The sequence below is a fragment of the Eulemur rufifrons genome, chromosome 15 (genome assembly GCF_041146395.1).
Source record: "Eulemur rufifrons isolate Redbay chromosome 15, OSU_ERuf_1, whole genome shotgun sequence".
NCBI classification, from domain to species: domain Eukaryota; kingdom Metazoa; phylum Chordata; class Mammalia; order Primates; family Lemuridae; genus Eulemur; species Eulemur rufifrons.
The window spans coordinates 39,582,407-39,603,784 of NC_090997.1; the positions used below are offsets into that span (position 1 = coordinate 39,582,407).

General features: G+C 34.5%; 1 protein-coding gene across 2 annotated transcripts in view; it reads left to right on the forward strand.

Moving 5' to 3' along the window:
• The window catches only part of BCKDHB (branched chain keto acid dehydrogenase E1 subunit beta), a 280,099-nt gene that overhangs the window by 61,431 nt on the left and 197,290 nt on the right, over window positions 1-21,378 (forward strand). For both annotated transcript variants that reach the window (XM_069487680.1, XM_069487678.1), the window contains exons 7-8: window positions 9,648-9,745; window positions 11,901-12,011. In XM_069487680.1, the coding sequence (XP_069343781.1) occupies window positions 9,648-9,745; window positions 11,901-12,011 (209 nt within the window). The remainder of the gene's footprint in view (window positions 1-9,647; window positions 9,746-11,900; window positions 12,012-21,378) is intronic.

Below are 21,378 nucleotides of genomic sequence, written 5' to 3' on the forward strand. Positions count from 1 at the left end.
GGCTGGTAGGCTCTGGTCTACCTGTCTCTTTGTCCTCCCCAGGACTTGTTCACATGGTGGAAGCAGAAGTCCAGAGGGATGAAGTGGAGACATGCAAGGCTCTTGAAGCAAATGCTGGGAACTAACACACCATCACTTCTTCTGTAGTATGTTAGCCAAAGCAAGTCACAAAGTTGGCCTAAGTTCAAGAGAAGGGCAAATAGACCCCATCTGTTCCTGGGAAGAGCTGCAAAGTCACATTGGAGAAGGGTGTGGCTACTGGGAGGGTTGGAGAATTGCATCTAATTTTCAGTATTCTTATGTGCTTGTATTGAAAATACAAAAGAATATAAAAGGAGCTCTTAAATCCATCCTCTAACTACTGTTGACTTTTTGTTGTATGTATTGCCAGACTGTTTTATCTGCGTGCTTAAACATATATTTTTAGTTAATTTATTTCACTTTTCATTTATTTGATTACAAGTCATGTTTGTTTATTTCATATTTATTTTTTTATGAAGTGTTCAAGTTGGTTTCTATTTCTTCTTGATCTTGTGGGGTAGCATTGATTGTAAACCTAAAACTTCAAATATCTAAAACAAGCAGGATTGCAGTTAATAGGCAATTATTCTTTTTTGTGATGAGAATGTCTTGATTTAGTATTGAGTAGCTAAGAAGAATCAAAAAGTATTCAAACAGTTTGAAGTGCAAAATTTCCTTTGAATTTGTTTATATGTCTTTGGTGATTGATATGATCAACTGAACTATTCATAGAATAGTGCCCAGTGGAATTTTCTTATACTCTGGCATATTCTTTATATTATTCACTTTTCAGAGCTAAATATGAGCAAGCAGATACATGCTTTTGATTATTGGCCTTAAGATATTTACATTCTCAATGACTCAGCTTAAGCTATGTGGTAGAGTGATTTGTTTTTTATTTTTGAATACAGTTTACTACTATGAGTCTTATTCTTTCTTTTTAAAAAGTACAAGCATAAGACTATATGGAATAAAATTAGTAAAAATTCCTTTTCCCTATCCCTTCACTTCCAACTCTCTTCCTTAGACTTAGCTGATTTTTATATTCATAAAATTACATTAATTTTATATTCATAAAATTTCTGAACATGTACCATAATTCATCCTTTCCTCTATTATGGAACATTGGGTTGTTTCTAAATCTGGCTATATTAAACAATGTTGAAGTAAACATCCATGTTTAATATATATTTGTATATGTGGAAAAAGAAAATTATGTCTGTGTTCTTTATTGTAAAAACTCTGAAACCTATATTTCTTAATTCCTTTCTTGCTTTCTATAGCTCAATATATTCTTCAGTTCAGCTCTGAGTAATAAATTATTGATGAAGCCAGATGCTGTGAGTCTCTAAATGGCAGGTAGTGAAAACTGTGGAAGGATAGGGAGTTAATGACACAGGTACTATGGGGATGCAAGACTTAGTCGGTAATTATTTGTAGCATGAAAGCAGGAAATATTTGTGAGATATTTAACTTGGAAATGCGAAGAGTGAAGCCTAGTTTTTATTCTCTTGTATTAGTATATCAGAATTTTACCCTTTTTGAAAAGATTATTTTTTTTTAGAGTGGTTTTAGGTTCACAGCAAAATTGAGAGGCAGGTACAGAGATTTCCCTTGTACCACCTGTCCCCAAATACGCATAGACTCTTCCATTATCAGCATCCCCCACCAGAGTAGTACATTTTTTACAGCTGGTGAACCTACATTGACACATCATTATCCAAAGTCCATAGTTTATATTAGGGTTTACTCTTGGTATTGTACCTTCTATGGGTTTTGACAAATGTTTAGTGACATGTATCTGTCATTACAGTATCATAAAGAGTATTTTCACTGTCCTAAAATTCCTCTGTGCTTTGTCTATTCATCTCCCTGTCCCCCCAACACCTGACAACCACTGATATTTGTACTGTTTCTATAGTTTTGTCTTTCCGAATGTCATGTAATTGGAATCATACACTATGACACCTCTTCAAATTGGCTTCTTTCACTTAGTAATATGCATTTAAGGTTCCTCCATGTCTTTTCATGGCTTGACAGCTCATTTCTCTTTAGTGCTGAGCAATATTCCATTGCTTGGATATATTATAGTTTATCGGTTTACCTATTGAAGCGTATCTTGGTTGCTTCCAAGATTTGGCAATTATGAATAAAGCTGCTATAACCATCCACGTGCCAGTTTTGTGTGGAAATAAGTTTTCAACTTCTTTGGGTAAATACCAAGGAACGCGATTGCTGGATCAGAGGGTAAGAGTGTACTTAGTTTTGTAAGAAACTGCCAAACTGTCTTCCAAATGGCTGTACCGTTTTGCATTCCCACTAGCAATGAATAATAGTTCCTGTTGGTTCACATTCTTGCCAGCATTTAGTGTTTTCAATGTTTTGAATTTCGGCCATCTGACAGGTGTGTAATGGTATCTCATTGTTTAAATTTGTATTTTTCTGATAATATATATGATGCAGAGCATCTTTTCATAGCTTAATTGCCATCTGTATATCTTCGTTGGTGAAGTGCCTATTAAGGCCTTTTTAATTGGGTTTGTTTTTTATTATTGAGTTTTAAGAATTCTTTGCGTATTTTAGATAACAGTATTTATTAGATATGTCTTTTGCAAATATATTCTCCCAGTCAGTGGCATGCCTTTTTATTCTCTTGAAAGTATATTTTGTAAAGCAGAAATTTATGTTTAGTTTTTAAAACTTTTTTTCTGTATTCTGTTATGATAAAGAGTGCCCATTAGAAGTCTACTCTGAAGCAACTAGATCTCAAGAGTTTAATGCTAACTTTGGGGGAATGTTATCATTACTTCTATGTCCACCCACTGGTTCTCATCAAGAACAGCAGTTAACCTATTTGTGTATAGTGTATAATGTGGTTTTTTTTTAAGCAAATAGAACACAAGTAGAACATTTTTTTCTCTTCGTATTATCTGTGATGTAATGATACTTCTTTTCCAAGAATGTGGTTGTCTCCATTTACCCAAATTACTTCTGTGTCCATTAATAAATTCTATAAATGTTTTCAATAGGTTTAGCGCATTTGTGGTTAGGATTATTCCTAGATGTTTTATGTTTTGTTGCTATTATGGGTAGGATCTGTTTTTCCCCCTATTATATATTTTAATTGGTTATTACTGGTGTATAGAAAATTTATATGTTGAAATTGCATTTGGAGACCTTACTCAATTCTCTAATAATATGTTAGTTAATTATCCTTGAATTTCTAGGTGGAAAATCTTATTCTCTATAGCTAATGATATTTATAACTAAATCTGAATTGCCCAACCAATGGCTAGTATACTGCAAGAATAATTCCTTCCTCTTCAGATAACCATTTTAGACCAACTATTCCTGAAACTGGCTGAATGTCAGCTGATTCCTCTTGTTAAAGTTCTATATATGTCCCTCTCTCCCTCCTGGTTAGAACACTCCTCCTAAGATGTACTTATGCCCCAACATTCTGAGTAAAAGCTTATGTGTAAGGATGTTAATATTAAAATAAAGTCAGTAGCTGCCATTCAGTCCCACATTTCCAGTTCTTTTGCATAATGAGATCTTTCAAAAGTTGGCAAACATATATCACAAACGCAATGATATGATAAAGCACCTTCATATTCCTTACAAAATTTCCAAATTAACCTCACTATATTTTCTAGCCTCATTTAGTGTAACAAAAAAAAAAGCTTGTTTATGAGACTGATATTCCATAATATGCATCAGTAAACTTAATATATGTATTAAAATTTAACCACATCTGTAACACAACTTATTCAATCTTTGTGATTACTCTTAGGGGTATTTTTTTTTTTTTTGTGTGTGTGTATTCTCTAGTATGCAGCATTTAATAGTTTAACAAAAGTTTTCCCATCATCAATTTTACTGGCAATTTTTCATCTTTCATGTTTAATATATTTGAATTCCTTCAGTAAGTACTTTCCAATGCATTTTCTATAGAAATTTCTATATCTTAATGAACTTTGTTCATACAAGGTAAATTGGCATACTGACTAAGGAAATCATTGCATGCTGAATTAAAGCCATTATTTTAAAGCCATTCTCCATAAGCACATGGAGAGGTTAAAAGGAAAAACAAATCACCTCACAAAAAGATTATATTGAGGTAGAAGAAAAATATTTTAATTTTCACTGTCAATTGTAATAAGTAGCATTATTTTATAAACCATTAAGAAAGAAAAAACTGCCAATTAAACTGATATGCTTTTTAAATGTTTTATTTTATTCTTATTGCAAGAAAAATTAGACATGAATTTGTATTATCTATCACCCTGATACTTACTTAAAAACAAAATACCATATAAGCAAAATAAATTGGTTTAAGCTATTCCTAAAACTCTTTCACATTCACAATGTAATTCTTCTCACTCGCTTTTTGACATATTATCATCAATATTCATGTTTCTCCACAGAATATAATTTTCTGTGTCACCAAGCACATCAGTGATGTAGCAATTTTTAAATGAATCCATTAAAAAATTAAAAGATTGGTGCTGGGCTCTCAAGCTAGCTCAGTAATTAGGTACAGCCTACTTTTGTCTCCTGCTTCCAAGGTTGTTAAACTATTGTGATTCCCTGCTTTCCCTACCCTTCCATGTCATGTCAACCAACCTCTTAGAACTTGGTCAAAAGATTAGTTCTCTGATGTCTCTGGAATTTTATTCTAAGCTGTAGATAACCATTTTGTAGGGACTGTTACTGATTTTGATATTTGTTCATGAGCAGATAATAGCAACTACTGGTCACTAGGTAAGAGGGCTGCAAGATGCCACTGATTGTAAGCCACATTCCAATTTCAGAGATGTTAAAATGTGAGGGGGAAATGGGTATCTTAGAAACAATGAAATATAGTGCCTTATATTGGGCAGGTGACTTTAAAACATTGAAGAATGAGTATAGATATTTTTCACATCATACTTTTTGTACCGTTAGTTGTTAGTCCTCCCCGCCCCCCCCATTTCCATAAATACAATGTTACACGCAAGGAGCAACAATTCCCACGAGACACCAAGCATTAGCTGTTGCCCACTGATTTCCCAAATGCAGAGAGTAGATAGAGAAAGTCACTAGAGCACACTGACAAATGACAATTATTTTCAGGTAAGAAAGACAAATGGAGACTACATGATATGTTTATTAGACTGCAAAATTCCTCATTGCATATTAATTAGATGGTTTCTTCTTTGAAAGCATGGACAATCTTTATAGATATAGGTTTTTTGCACTACTTGAAGCATGAAACAGATTTTATAGTATTGTTAACAGTATATTGACTTAGTTTTTCTAATATAGACTGTTAATCTTTAGTTAAATTTTTAATAATTTAAGGTGAAGAGGGGAGGAGAAGATTGAATACAACTGTGTTTGGGGAATAATTTAAAAGTGATTGTTAGAAGAAATTGCATTTAGTTTCCTTGTTCATATATTCTTATCTCTAGCATCAGTTTTAAAAGTAATTATTGGTATAAAAGTGAAAATTATTGAAAAAAGGTTATGATAACCTCAAATCTGAAAGGAGTTTATTCAGAAAAGTAATAATTGCAATATCGAGATATAGTATTAGTTTACAGTTCAATATCAGTTTTGTACAGTAAAGGATAATAGGGATAAGAATAACTTTTCGTAGAATGAAAACTTTATAGTTTTAGTGACTGTATCATTTGAATTATTTTAAATTGTGATGCTGTTTTCTTCCTAAGAACTGATTAACTTAATGTGTCCTAATTCTGTTCTATGATGTTCCTATGATTACTGGTAGGATACTGGGACACAAAAGTAATATAATGCTTTGTCAGAGACCACCAAATTAAATAGATGTAGAAACCAGGCTGGAACCAGGCTTCTGGTTGGGTAGATTTACCCCCTCCCCACCCCTGTCCGATAGACTGTGAATTCTGACAAATGAGATAGGCTTTCTCAGGTTTGGAGATTTTGAGTAGCATCAGGCAGCATGAACTAACATATTTTAGAAATATACTCAGCTTTTAAAAAGAGAACATTTATGTTTTCTCAGTTTATCATGTATAATGGAACATGAATAAAGTCCTACCTGAGTCTCACATTTGTGGGGAAACTGGCATTACTGCAGATTAGCTCTGGGGCAGAGAAATGACCCTATTATCTCTGCAGTGGTAACAGTGTGCTTCAGAGCGGAACTTGCATCATTAAGAGTAAGTTGTTATTTTCTTGCAGATGCTTTCTACACGAATTATTAATATATTAAATCAGAAAGAATTGGAAAGTGCTTTTTAGGGACTTAGGAACATAATTTATTGGTTTCAGCATTCACTTTTACTTGAAATTTTCTGTTAATCTATGTTTTCATAGATGTATGCACAAGCACACACACAATTTCATGTGTCCGTTTCTTTGGACATACGTGTTCTTTCTACATGGAATACCCTTTTTATTTTCTCTGGTGTCAAGTCCCTGTTTATCTCTAAGACCTCCATCAGTCAGTTGTATCCTCCTTGATGAAGCCTTCTTGATCCTCAGAGCCAGGGTGTTGCTTCCCTTGTGGTCCCAGAGCAGTTTGTGCCCATTGTCTTATCATGCTCTTATTTGCTGGCTCATAAACTCTTTCCATTTTTATAACTCACAGTTGAGTGTGTGCTTCTCAATGGCAATTCAGTTTTCCAATTTCCAGCATCTCGCATTGACACCTGCATTATTAAGTATGCCACAACTATTAAATGAACAAATGTATATTATACATAGTGTGTATATTATTTATATACCCTCTCTTTTTCAAAAGCATATATGAGATGGCTTATAAGCAATATAACAAATTAAATGAAAATTGGAAGAAAAAAGAAGGAGGATATAACATGGGACCAAGGATGAGTTAATTCATACCATGAATCTATAAGTGAATGTGTGGTATGAATATGGGTGGATTTGCATGTACAGGGAAACATATATGTAGAAGTTTTACAAAATACATATAAAAAATCTAACCTGTTTGATAATTGCTTCTTTTTTATTTTGGCCTTGGAAAGATTTCTTATTTTTGTAGGTTGTACATTTTGTCACTACATATCTGATGCTGAAGAATTTCTCTGGGGAATGCTCATTAGTTCTAAGATTCCAGTGAAATCAGCATGCGACAAAATGGAGTGGTCTCAGTTAGTCCCACTGCTATGAAAATAAGAATCTAATATGACTGTGGGCAGTGCTCTTTAGCTCCTGAAGATTTGTGTTCTAACTCCCGTTACCCGCTTTCTTTCAGAAAGCTCATAGCCATGGGTAGGAATGCTAGAAAGCTAATTTGAAATAATGATCTTCTCTTGGAATAAATATCATTTAAATTAAATGTAACTAAAAAGTACCTGTGGATTATAGCTTGCTCTCCAGGTGAGTCATTTGCAAGTTTAAATAAATGAACATGTTAAAATTGTATTCTTATTCTCCAGCTCTCAGGATTAAATTTATGCAAATCTAAGGAGAGGTTTTTTGGTTGTTAATATTAGACGATTCCTGAGTCTTATTCTCTGCATGATGTTTTTAAAATGGAGAATAAAGCTTTGCTTTGTTGTTCTTAATTAATTGGTAAAATAATGTAGACTTATTCTGGGTAATTTAAGACAACAAAGCAGTTAGTCACTCATTGGCAACTTTACAAGTGAGGCCAAGATGCCAACCCATTTCTTTTGGTCTGCCAGCCATTAGAGTGTGTATTCCAGGGATTTGCTAATGACCAGCTAGCTGGCAACTGATTTACAAGGCGGGAAAGACAGCACTCTTGAATGGCGGCCACTGACTCAGAAGCAGGACAGAATGTGTACTGGCTTCCAGCCTTCTCTTCTGGCGTGCAGATCTTGCTGCCAGGGGAAAGGGGACTTGATGATGGCAAAGAGCCCGTGTGCTACCTTTGGTGTGTTTGCCAGATGTCATCGGCATTGTTTTTGACCCTCACTTTGGTTTAGCGATTGAGAACTGCTAAGTAGCATATAATATTCCAGTTGAAGATGCCTGGCTCCCTGTCTATTTGCCTGCCTGCCTGCCTGTCCATCTGTCTGTCCGTCCGTCCGTCCGTCCGTCCATCCATCCAACCAACGCTGGGTTTAAGCTATCAATGAATGGGTTGGAATTAACCTCTGAAAGCACTGTTTACAACTGGAGTTGGGAATCTTTTTCTATAAAGGAACAGATAATAAATATTTTACGTTTGCGGGCTGTAGTGGCTCTGTTGCAGCTACTCAGCTCTGCCGTTGTAGGGTGAAAATAGCCATAGAAAGTATGTAAATGAATGGTGTGGCTGTGATCCAGTGAGATGAGGTTTATAAAAACAGTTGACTTGCAGACTATAGTTTGTCTACCCCTGGTTCAGACAGTGGGACTATCTGGCTTAACGTAGCTTGTGTGATACACAAAAACTTAAAAAAATGATTTAACGTGTGTAAGTTTTTTAACACTGCTTTATGTCTGAGGTTTGTTAGCTTAATTATCTTCTGCTTTGAGATTTACCTCCAAAAATAGTTTTATAGGTTTTTACCATTTTCTTTTTTATTTAGACATATTAATCATTTAAAAAATATTCAGCTGTCTCTGGCACTGGTTATAGAAATGTTATTGGATTGGAAATACATAAAAAATAAGAAATAAAATTCCCTACTATATCACTTTAAACAGCACCATTAAATTTAGTGGTTTTTACTTATATATATGATTTAAAAAACTTTTGACATGGAAACACGGTCGATATGTTGCTAAGTGAAAAAAATTGTAGATTGTAGAAGGGTTACAAACAGTGTATAGAATGTGATTCTATTTGTGAAAAGAAAAAGAAAGATGGATCTATGTATATGTACACATGCATATTGTAAATATCTGAAAAGATACTGAATCAGTCAGAGTTCTTAGTTTTCAGATGAAATCAACTGTAAAGCAGAAAGGATTTATTGAAGCCTAATAAATAGCTCACAGATCTCTGGAGTCCTTGATAGAATTGATTATCTTTTTGGGATCTACAGTATTCAGCTTGGAAAATTAAGGTGTTGTCAGCTGCTGTGGTTGATGAAGTGTTCATACATGCAAGGTGCAAAAATAAAATATACTTAGTCTTGTTTTCCTGTTTTTTCAAACCCCCATACATTTATTGCTTGATAGAAAACTGGTCTGAGAACTTAATTCAGTACAACGAAGTTTTAGTGCATGCATTAATAATTTTTAAAACTTTTTAAAAGAACTTTTTAGGTTTTAGATTTACAGAAAAAGTGCAAAGATAGTGCAGAGAGTTCCCCTACATCACACACCCATTTTGCCCTATTATTAACATCTTACCTTAGTGTGGTATAATTGTTACAATTGGTAAACCAATATTGATACAGTCTTATTGACTAAAGCCCATAGTTATTAAGATTTCTCTAGTTTTATTGGATGCCTTTTTTTCTGTTCCAGGATAGCTGATAATAAACTTGTTCATCTGTATAGTAATGTCATGGAGCCATGTGATAAATGCCATTTCTGTTTTAAATAACTTACAGAATTTGGGGAAAAATAACTAAAATAAAGCTTTGCCACAATGAGGTCCTTACATTCTTTTATGCAGAGATGTCACATGAGAAAAAATAATTAACCTCTTATTTTTTTTTTTCCTGTTACATATTTAGTGGAACAGGTTCCAATAGAACCCTACACCATCCCCCTGTCCCAGGCCGAAGTCATACAGGAAGGGAGTGATGTTACTCTGGTTGCCTGGGGCACTCAGGTCAGTAGTATTGATTCCAACTATTAAAGCCCATGTTATCTTGGAAACTCATTTATAATCCTGATACATGAAGAATCAAAAATGATGTTTCTTTATGTCTCCAATTAAGTCTGCTTGGTGCTACTGATGCTGATCTTTTTTCTTTCCAACTTCTTTGGGATGTAATTGACAAATAAAAATTATATATATTCAAAGCATATGACATGATTTGATATAGGTATAATCAAATGATCACCATAATCTAATTAACACATCTATCACCACACAGTTATCATTTTGTGAGTGTGTGTGTGTGCGCGCATGCATGTGCGCAAGTAAATAATATGGTATTATTAGCTATAGTCACCATGCTGTATGTTAGGTTCCCAGAACTTTACTCATCTTATAACTAGAAGCGTGGTACTGATTTCCGATTGAAGGTAAAGGTACCCATTCAGTCATATTAAAATATGTAAGCATGTGGTGAAGTCATTAAAAATGTTATAAAACATAAAAATATTACACAAATGTATTCATTGAAAATACTTGTCTTTTGAAGCACATGTTATAAATCCTTATTAGTTTTGCTGCACTTGACTTACAATTTTCTATTTCATCCCATTTCCTACCTTCTCTCATGATTACTTTGCTGGCCATATGGACCCATCCCGTGTTCCAGCCTCAGAATTTGGTCCCTTTCTCTTTTCCGGTGACCCTCTCTACTGACGCACTTCAGCTTTCCCCAGGTCTTGTTGTCAACATGCTCTATCTCCAAACTTTAAACCTCAGGACTCTTTTTCTCTAGCTGTAGACTTCTATCTCTTACACTTTTATCTTTCCTTTTAAAGAAATGGAAATTTTTTTCTTTTTATGTATAAAGTAAATACTGTCTTATTTCAGAAAATTTAGGACAGCATAGTACAAAGAAGATAATCAAAAATCATTTGCAATCTCACAAGCTCTTATTTTCTTCTCCACTTGATTTTTGGCTTGGAGAGCTATAGTCCTCACGGTTCCTACCTGCAGTGGGGTAACAGTGTTGCATGGTGGGTCACATCCCATTGAGAGTACCCATGGTGGTTGTAGTGAACCTTTTTGGCTCTCCTTAAGTCCATTTTTAAATGCACATCTCTGTCACTCTTAGCATGTGACCTTGTTACTCTTTTTAATGGGACAGTTAGAGTGTATTAGATACTAACTCGCATAACTTGCTCTCCCTTCACACCTGGCACTTGTGCTGTTAATCTTTTCCTTCTTCTCTTTGTCTTTGAAGAAGAGGTGTCTGGTTTTGGTAGCTATCTTTCCAGTTGAGATTAGATGCCATTTACCTTCTCCAGAACTGTGATCCATTAGCTAATCCCTTTCTCTCTCTCTCTCTCTCTTGCATTTTCAGTTTTTCTATTCTATTAAATATATTGTTTTTATTAGAAAGGTATGTATCTCTTTACTATCTAAAGAATATCTTTCTCCTGAATACCATTACATCTTCCTCCTTTCTTTTATCACTGAATTTAAACAACTGTTTTCTACTGTCTACATTTAATTCCTTAATTTCCTTATTTTCTTGTACCTATAAGGTCTGTTCCCGTTAGTTTATTAAAACTGTTTTTCTTAATATCACTAATTTTCTAATTGTTACATCCAGCCCTTATCCCATAATGCTATAGTATGTGATATTGGCTACTATCTCTATGAAATCTTTTCTTCTTTAACTTCTGGAATACACTCTGTCCTGGTTTTCTATCCCTTTAACTCTTTTCTTTCTTTCTTTCTTTTCTTTTTTTTTTTAAGTGAGCTCCTCTTCCTCCATTTTCACTTTAAATGTTGGTGATGTGCTGGATTCCATGACTTTTGCCCTTTGCTTCTTTCTCTGCATGTTTCCCCTAGAAGCTCTCTCTACTGTTACTCTATTTACCTCTGTATGCTATCTTTGTAATCAATATCTCTAGCACTTTCTCTCCCTGTCTCTAAGAACCTCTTTCCAACTGTTTTCTAAATATCTGTAGTTGATTATTTTGGCAGAATATGGGGTTCAACACATCTAAAACAAATTTATGATCTCCATGCAGATCAATTCCTCTAAACACTATCTCTATTAGTGATGTCAGAATTCAACTAGTTTTTTCAGGCTGGAATCTTTGTAGTCATTCTCTACATATTTTTCTCCTCATTTCAGGTTCATGTGATCCGGGAGGTGGCTTCCATGGCAAAAGAAAAGCTTGGAGTGTCTTGTGAAGTCATTGATCTGAGGACCATAATACCTTGGGATGTGGATACAGTTTGTAAGGTATGAATATAATGTTGATAAAACATCATTTCCTCAAAACCTTGGGCCAAATTTGTTGGATATTTGCAAAGAATTGTTTTGAAATTGTGAGCTGCATGAGCATTTTTAACTAATGTACAGCTGTCAAATTTGCAGCACGACAGGAATGAGTGCTGTATAATCAGCTTAATACTCAAAGAAACAAATTACTTTAGACTTTCTTTTTCCTTCTGTAGTTTCCTCTGCTTAAAATATTACAAAACTATGTCCTTCATGCAGTCAGCTTGGTTGCATTGCGTGAGAAATGGAGCTTATCAGGGATGTTGAAGGCACCTGTGTTTTTAACTTGTTATTGGTTATGGTTCAGTAAGCTTGGTTTAATTTAGTCAGGTAAATGGTTTGGCTGAATTCTCATTTATCTTCTCTCCAAAGTGATGGGAATGGACTATTTTTTAAAAATAACTCTTTATATAGCCTTAATACTGTGGATCACAGTTTGAGTGTTAAATTGTGGGATTCTGGCTACTCTGAATTACAGTTTCTAAGTAGCCCCTTGACCTTTGACCTGATTAGATTGATCTTGTTCTTGCTATTAATAGGATTCACATGGTCATTTCCCTCTTAAGAACATAGTTTAGTCTCATACCCTTGTCTGTAACCAATATATTTCATATTAATGTCTAGATAATTTAAAGAGCATCTATTTCCATATTGGTACATAAGGAAGGTGAAGCTCTTTTTTTGTGATGGTCTTATCTACCAAAGTCTAGGTAAAATGACATGTATTATTTTTCCTTGCTTTACTGCCATAGCAAATAAGTCCTAAGTCCTAGGGTATTTTATATTTATTATTATTATTATTATTTTTTAGAACTTTGGCATTCTTATAGCTTTTACAGGCTGTTTCTTAGGTTAGTTACATGAATGTAATCTACAGATAATACTGCTGTAAAAGTGTAGCATAGAGTGTTTTTAGGTGAAGATTGTTTTATAATTTAGTAGGAGAGTTAAGATTTGTTATAGTGAAGGCTATGGAAGATTCACTTGATGCCATCTAAACACTTGACATAGTTACAAATGGTTGCAACAATATCCTAAGCCCTTATATTTGTAGTTGCCGTAATTAAGAATAGTATTTCAGATTGAAATACTACATGAAATGAATTTAATGCTTTTTGCAGGCATTTTCAAATCAAGTCAGACACTGGGTTCTATTTCCAATAGCCAAAAGTCCCAAATTACGGTTAACCTGGAGCTGGCTTCTTGCTTGCAACATGTATCCCTCTCGTATCCTGGGGTTTGTATTTTTAGTGTGGATGGTGCTTCTGCATAGGGACATGATATTTTGTCATGGCATGGAGTCAGGGGTACTGATATGTGGTCAGGACAAGTATTTTTAGAACTTTATTTACATATTTATATACCTTCAACTTTCAAAAAGGATTTGTAGCAGCTTAGACTAAAACACAAATATAATAACACCCCAAAGTGGTAACCATGAAGGCAAAGAGGAGAGGTAGAGAAAGAAAGAAGAGGAAAACTACTTATGTTTATATGTATATCAATTTGCTTTTGCTCCCCTTCATTAAATCTACTGGTTGCATCTTTGTCTGATCCTGGAATGTAGATTCAGTTTTTTTAGGGTTTTATCCTACTGGGAAAGATGAAAGGGGAGACTAGAGACTTCTACTGAATGAGAAAGCGATGCATCAGAGCTCTTTCTTGTTAGCATCATTATCTTAGTTTTAGGTTGGGATGCTTTCTTCATGTTCTTTTTCTAGTCGATGACCCTCCAATTGTGACAGTGAAGGCTGGCTTTTCATTTCTTGATTACTTTGTGCCTATTTGTGATTCTCTTCGTTGCTGATCATGGTACATCTCTTGTTTTCTTTTTATGTATCAAAAGAGAAAATATTTGATATGCTTTCCCCCTGGGATTTAGAGATGATTTTAGAAAAGGGGGCCCTATAGCCAAATATTTATGTTAAAAATGAGATGTGTTTTTTTCCTAGAGTTAAGCTTTTTTCCTTCATCTTCATGAATTCTATAGTAATCCAAATTTATGTTTATGATCTCTTTCAGTTAGCTGTATTTTATCGGTTGTTTTTATTTTGTAACAAATGAGATCCCTTAGCTTTATTCGTTACACATTAAACTCAACACCAATATGCATCTTTTGGAATGTCCAATCAAGAAAAGCCTATTATAGGTAAAGATGATTTATTGAACACATATATTAGCATATTCTACATGGTAAAATGACTCTGGGACAGTTGAGGAATTCACACATTTTGCTTACGCCTTGATGCATTGTCCGAAAATTATAAACAAACAAAAAAAGTTGCTGGGGAGAGAGAAAGCAGCAGAGTTTTTGAATGTTGTTCAGGGGAGTTACAAAATTGGAGACTTGAATGGACCTAAAATTAACGGCCCATTTTTCCACTCAATTCTGAACCTGATGTTAAAGAGCTAAGCTGAAAGCTTCTTAAAAGAAGAATAGAAATTCTTCAGTTTTGAGGTGCTTAAGAGACAGAGACCTACCCTGGGGCACGGGTGTGTGTGTGGGAGTGGACTGGCTTCACAAGCCCAGCTGTGAGAGTTCAAAGCCCTGAGATGAGTGGTAAATTGATGCTGATGATCGGCAGCTGCTTTTTACTTGGTGGCACCTGCCAATTTGGTCTTAGCTGGAAGCTGAGAACTCAGGTGTATAGAACCCAGGTGTATAGAACCCAGGTTTTGTGGGCTTACAGAGACAGAATTGAAATTTTGAGGGGATTTAAACACATACTCTTTCTCTCAAAGTATTTGCCAAATTCTAAAGCTGTGTATGGTGGGAGGTCAGCAGAAAATATCTGAAAAGTGAAGCTATCGCTTAATGCTGTAGCAACAAAGATGATCATGCTCTCAAGTGAAAGCTGTGGAGAGTCAGTTCTTAGATTAGAGACAAACCAGAATAGACCAGGTCATCCCAAACTCACAACACAGCCTCTATCGCTCTGAGTTCCTTATTGAATTAATGTAATTTTCCTTCTGCTCTATCTGCTCAGCAGCGCAAGGAGTCAATCCTCTCATTATTTGGAACTGCTGTGAACCAGCATTCAATAAAAAATTACTAAGTATATGAAAAGACAGGAGTACTAGATCAATAACTGAGAGAAAACAAACAATAGAAAGCAGAAACGTGTGATCCAGATAGTGGATTTAGCAGACAAGATCTTTATGATTTTTATGGTTAGGAACATGGAAGGAAAGAAAAGGAATAAAATAGATAAGAGGGTGGAGAGTTATCCTAGAGGATTGGGGTGTGTGTATATGTGTGTGTGTGTGTGTGTGTGTATGGATCAAACAAACTTTGGAGAGCCATCAAAAAAAAAAATATATATATATATATATATGAAAATAAGACCTCAATGGATGAGTTTACAAACATATTGGACTAGTAGATGATAGTATTAATGAACTAGAAAGCAAATTAATAGAAAATGTCCAAATTGAAGCACAGAGAGAAGAAAACAAAACAAGAAACTAAATCAGAAAAGAGCACAAAACACATTTAGAATGTGGCCAAAATATCTGTCTTAGATACAATTTGAATTCTAGAAGGAGAAGAGAGAGACAATTGGTCAGAAACAATATACAAAAAATATATATTTCATGAAAGTATCAGAACATCAACCTATACATTACAGAAGCATTGTCAACGTCTAAGAAGAATATAGTCAAAGAAAACCACACCTGTGTACACAACGGAATGACAAATTGCTGACTGTGCCAACCTAGAATTCTATACTTAGTGAAAACATCTTTTCAAAATTAAGACAAAATAAAAATAGTTTGGACAAACAGAAATTGAGAGAACTTATCACTAGCAGGCTTTCACTAATGAAGGTACTGCAAAGGAGTTCCCTTAGGCAGAAGGAAAATTATCCTAGAAGGAAATATGGAAGTGAAGACAGCATAAGATATAGCTCTGTATTGATTGTCCAAGACAGTAGTGATAATTTTCTGTGGAGTTTAGTTATATATATGTAATTGAAATGTAAGACAATAAAAATACAAAAACCAGGGGAAACTTATATATGTGAGTTAAAATATTCTTGTGTTCTACAATTAATGGTGATGTAACATTTTCATTAAATTATAATCAAGGATGCATGTTATAATCTCTAGTGTAAAAATTGAAATAATAGTGAAGAAATGCATATCTAGTAAGTTAATGAAGAGAACTATAAATTAATAAAAATATTTGATTAATCAAAAAGAAAGAAAAGGAATATGTACAAAAAAATGAGTGGGTCAATAGAAAACAGATAGTAAAATGATAGATATAAACCGAAATATATAAGTAATTAAATTAAATGCAAATGTATTAATTAAGCCTGGTAAAAGTATAAGATTCTCAAATTTCATTAAAAAACAACCACCACTACCACATGTAGCTTAAAAGAGCCATACTTTAAATATAAGAACACTGAAAGGTTGAAAATAAAAGGGCGGAAAACGAAAGATGATGTAATTATACTAATTTCAAATAAAGCTTTAAGGCAAGAAGTATTACTAGAAATAAAGAGGAACATTTCATAATGCTAATGGGATCAATCCACTCTGAAGATATCATAATCCTAAATCTATTTGTGTTCAATAATATAGGTTCAAAATTCATAAACCAAAAAGCAAAACAAAACACAATTCTAAAAGGAGGTATAAACATATTCACAATCACAGTAGGAGACTTTGAGACACCCTTTAATTAAGCAGACAAAATTTTGGTAAGTATACAAGATCTAAAGAAAACAATCTATAAACTTGTCCTAATACTGTGCGCCAAGCTATGCAAGAAATCATTCTTTTCAATTGAGTATGTAACATTTGTCAAAATTGACCAAATGCTGGGCCATAAATATAACCCTGGAAAATTTCAAAAGCTTGGAATCATTTAGAGCTGCGGTTCCCAACCCCTGGGGTGCAGCTGGTACTGGTCTGTGGCCTGTTAGAAGCTGCCACACATCACTGCCTGAGCTCTGCACCCAACCCCTCAACCCCCATCAGTAGACAAATTATCTCCCATGAAACTTAGGAACCTGGCCTCACAGCAGGAGGTCAGCGGCGGGTAGTGAGTGAGAGTGAAGCTTCATCTGTATTTACAGCTGCTCCCCATTGCTGGCATCACCAATTGAGCTCTGTCACCTCCCTGCCCCCCTTCCCAACCCACCATCTGTGGAAAAATTGTCTTCCGTGAACTGGTCCCTTGGTGCCAAAAAGTTTGGGGACTGCTGATTTAGAGTATATTCTCTGACAACAGTGGAATTCAGTTAGAAATCAAGGGCGAGAAAAGACAACTGGAAAAGCCTCAACTTCCTACAAATCAAATACTTATAAATAACCATGAGTTGTGAAAGAAACTACAACAGAAATTACAAAATATACTGAACTGATTGGTAATGAAGTTTTAACATATCAAAAGTTTTAGGATTCAGCTTAAGCCATGCTCAGAGAAAATTTATAGCTGTAAATACACGTATTTAGAAAACAGAAATAAGAATAAAAAAATTAATGGTCTAAGTTTCCATCTTCAAAAAGAAAATTAAACCTAGAGAAAGTAGAAGAAATGAAGTAATAAAGATAAGAGCAGAAATTAGTGAAATTGAAACTGTGTAATAGAGAAATTTAAAAAAGTAAAATTTAGATCTTTGGAGAGATTAATAAAGTAGATAAACCTTCAACAAAACTAATGAAAAAAGTTGGGCAAAACCAAATGACAAATGTTAGGTATGAAGATGGGGAAATCATTAGAGTCTATAGACAGTAATAAAATAAAGAGGATATTATAAGTAATTTTATAAATAAGTTTTGAGTAAAATGAACACATTTCTGGAAAATTTGTTTAAAATTGATACAAGAGGCCTTAGAAAACCCAAATAGTCATTATCTATTAAAAAAATTAAATCCATTTTTTTTAACCCACATATAAAGAAAACCCTAGGCCCATACAGCTTTACTGGTGAATTCTTTAAAATACAGTACTTATGCAAACCCTTACAAAGAGTGGAACCAAAGGGAAAACTTCCAAATTATTTTTCTGAGACTAGCATAATCTTCATATCAAACCTGTTCAGGACAGCATAAGAAAGGAAAATTATAGACACATTTTTCTTATTCTTATGAACACAGGTAGTGCAAACATTAACAAAGGTAATGTCCACAAACATTAATAAAGCAGTCGATGCAATTCCCCATATTAACAGAAAACAGGAAAAATAATTTGATGATTACCTGATAAAGCAGGGAAAGCATCAGTTCAAATCCAATATCCATGCATGATTAAAATTTCTTAGCAACCCAGAAATGGAAGTAAATTCTTACTCTGATAAAGAGTAGCTACAAAATACCTGTAGCAAAAATTATAACTTCTAATGAAATTTTGACAGCTTTTTCCTTGAGATTAGGAATACCTAGGGAACAATTTAGTGATACATGTGTCAGAACTTTACATAGAAAATCACAAAATATTATTCAGGGAAATGAAAGACCCAAACAAACTGAAGTATATACCATGTTAATTGATCGTAAGGCCAAGAATAGCCAAGGCAATCTTGAAGGAGAACAAAGCTGGAGGACTTAATTATCAACTATCAAGATGTGTTCTAGGGCTGTAGCAATTAGAAAATTACATTGGTATAAAGACAGATAAATAGAATGGAATAGAATAGAAAGTCTAGATTCAGACCTGTTTGGTTGAGGACAAAGGTGACATTGCAATTCAGAGAGGAAAAGGTAGTTTTTTCAATAAATGATACTGATTCCTTTGAATACTGTGAAAAATAATTATCTTAACCCTTACCACACAAACATCAATTCCAGATAAGTTGCAGATCTAATTGTAAAAGAAAAAAACAATAAAGCTCTTGGGAGAGAGCATCGGTGAGTATCTTTATGATCTTGTGCACTAATAAAACAATAACATTAAGAAAAGGCTGATGACATTGTGCTTCATTACAATTAAGAAAATTTATTCATCAAAAGGGCGCCAAGAAGAGAGTAAATGGACAACCCACAGATTTGGAGAAATTCAAGGAAATGTATATCCAGAAATATAAAATATTTAAAAAATAATAAAAGACAGACATTCTAATAGAAATATGGGCAAAAGTTTTGAGAAGGTATTTCATAAAGGAAGATATTCAAATGGCCAATAAATATGAAAAGTTGCTCAATTTCTTTAGTAATCAGAAAATGAAAATTAAAGCCACAATGTAATGCCACTAAAGGCACACCATTCTGGCGAAAGTGAAAAATACTCCCCAAATTACCCCAAATACTAGGTGTTGGGAAGAATGTGGAGCAACTTGTCTCTCATATAATATTATTGGTAATGGAAATTGGTACAACCATTTTGGAAAATTATTTGACAGTCTCTACCTGAACCTTATAACCCAGCAATTCTTCTCCTATAGATACATACGTATATGTGTATGTACACACACATAAACACACACACACATATGTCTCCAACAGAAATGTATGAAAGTTAAATACAAGCATGTTCTTGGGGTACTATTTCTATTAATGGTAGCTTCACACTGTAAACTACCTAAAATGCCCATCAACCAGTGAATAGATAAATTAGAACTATTAATAAATAGAATATTGTTTGGCAGCGAGAATGACTGAACTAAAAATTTAATGGAACAATGTGTATTCATCTCACAAATACAACTTAAAGAAGCCAGACTCAAATAAGTATATACTGTATGATTTCACTTATATAAAATTCAAAAATAGGTAAAACTAATTGATGGTGTTAGAAGTTAGGCCAGTGATTATCCTGGGAGTGGCTAATGGGTGGGAGAGGGCTGTGGGCCGCTGGTAACAGTTTCTTATTCTGAGTGCTGGTTATATAAATTCTATTTTCGAAAATTGAGCAGAACACTCACTTTGTGCACTTTTTTGTCTATATGTTATACTTCAACAAAAAGTAAATAAAAAAGTAAAAAAAAGCCATCCTCCCTTTCTTAGTTTCCTTTACTTCATACTGTAGTGCGTACTTTAATCAAATCAGAGAGAAAGAACCCTGGTGTCCTTCAGCCAGGAGGAGTTTCCTTTCTGTCCTGCAGCTCCATCCATTCCCTTTGTTCAGTTTCTCCCTACAACTCAGTTCAGCTGTCGATAACTCAGTTCAGCTGTCGCTCTGATGTGAAACAGGAGCTCATAAGTAGAGCTGTTCTCTCCCAAGCCTTCCCAGGAGTAAGAACGGTGGTTAGGGTTATGGACTTTAATGGACTTTCCTGCCGAGATACAAACCACATTCAGAATGAGTTAAAAAGTGAGTGCACTGTTAGCAAAGCAGTGGCCAGGCAGAGTTAGCCCTTGAGGCGCTGTCAAGCTTGAAAGGAAGATTTTTCTTAAATGAGTCGAAATTTAGAGAAGCTGCCTACAGAAAGTAAGAACTTGATTTTGGCAGGAAAATGAAAGGCTTTAAAAGAAACTCAGAATGTCAAGAATCATCGTCATTTTACTTAGAATCAACTACGTAAATCCTGCAAAACAGAAAAGAACCATAATTTACATGGTCAAGGTAATTTTCACATGTTGACAGAGAAGAAAAAATTGATACGTATAATTCTGACATGTTTACACTTTAACAGAAGATTAAATTATGCTAATCATTGAAATAAATAAGGGTTTGCCTTTACACCTGGCAGTCTTCTTGGCTTGCTTTCGTGGTGTCCTGCCACCCCAGATCCAATTCCAAAGCAGATTCTGCTGGCTTCGCCTACATATTATGTCTAAAATCTGACCACTGCCTCTGCTTCGGCTACCGTTGATCCTGGTTCAAACCACTAGCATTTCTCACCTGGTTTTTGGCCATAGTCTCCTAACTACTGTCTCTTGCTTCTGACCTTTCCTTGCCATAATTGATTCTTTCAAACCGAGTCACATATTCCTTCTAGTGTCGAAAGGCCTCATAATGGTTTTCCACCATTAAACTTGGTGGAAAAGTCTAATTCCTTACCAAGGCCTACAAGGATTTACCTGATTTCACCACCTTTTGGAAAATGCTCTTTCCCCAGATGGCCCCTTGGTTCACTCTGTCACCCTATTTGGTCACTACTCAAATATTTTCTCATTAAGGCCTTCCTTGACCAGCTTATTTAACATCGAATCCTATTCCTCTTACCAAGACTCCCTCTCACCTTTTCTTTATTTTTCTCCATAGTGATTAGCACGATCTAACATATGTGATTTTGGTTTTCATATTGTTGATCTTTATTCTCCACATTAGAAGATAAGTTATATGAAGGCAGAGATTTTTGTCTGTTGCTTCACTGCTGAATTCTCATTGCCTGCGACAATGCCTGGTATAGGGTTGGTGCTCCGCAAATACTTC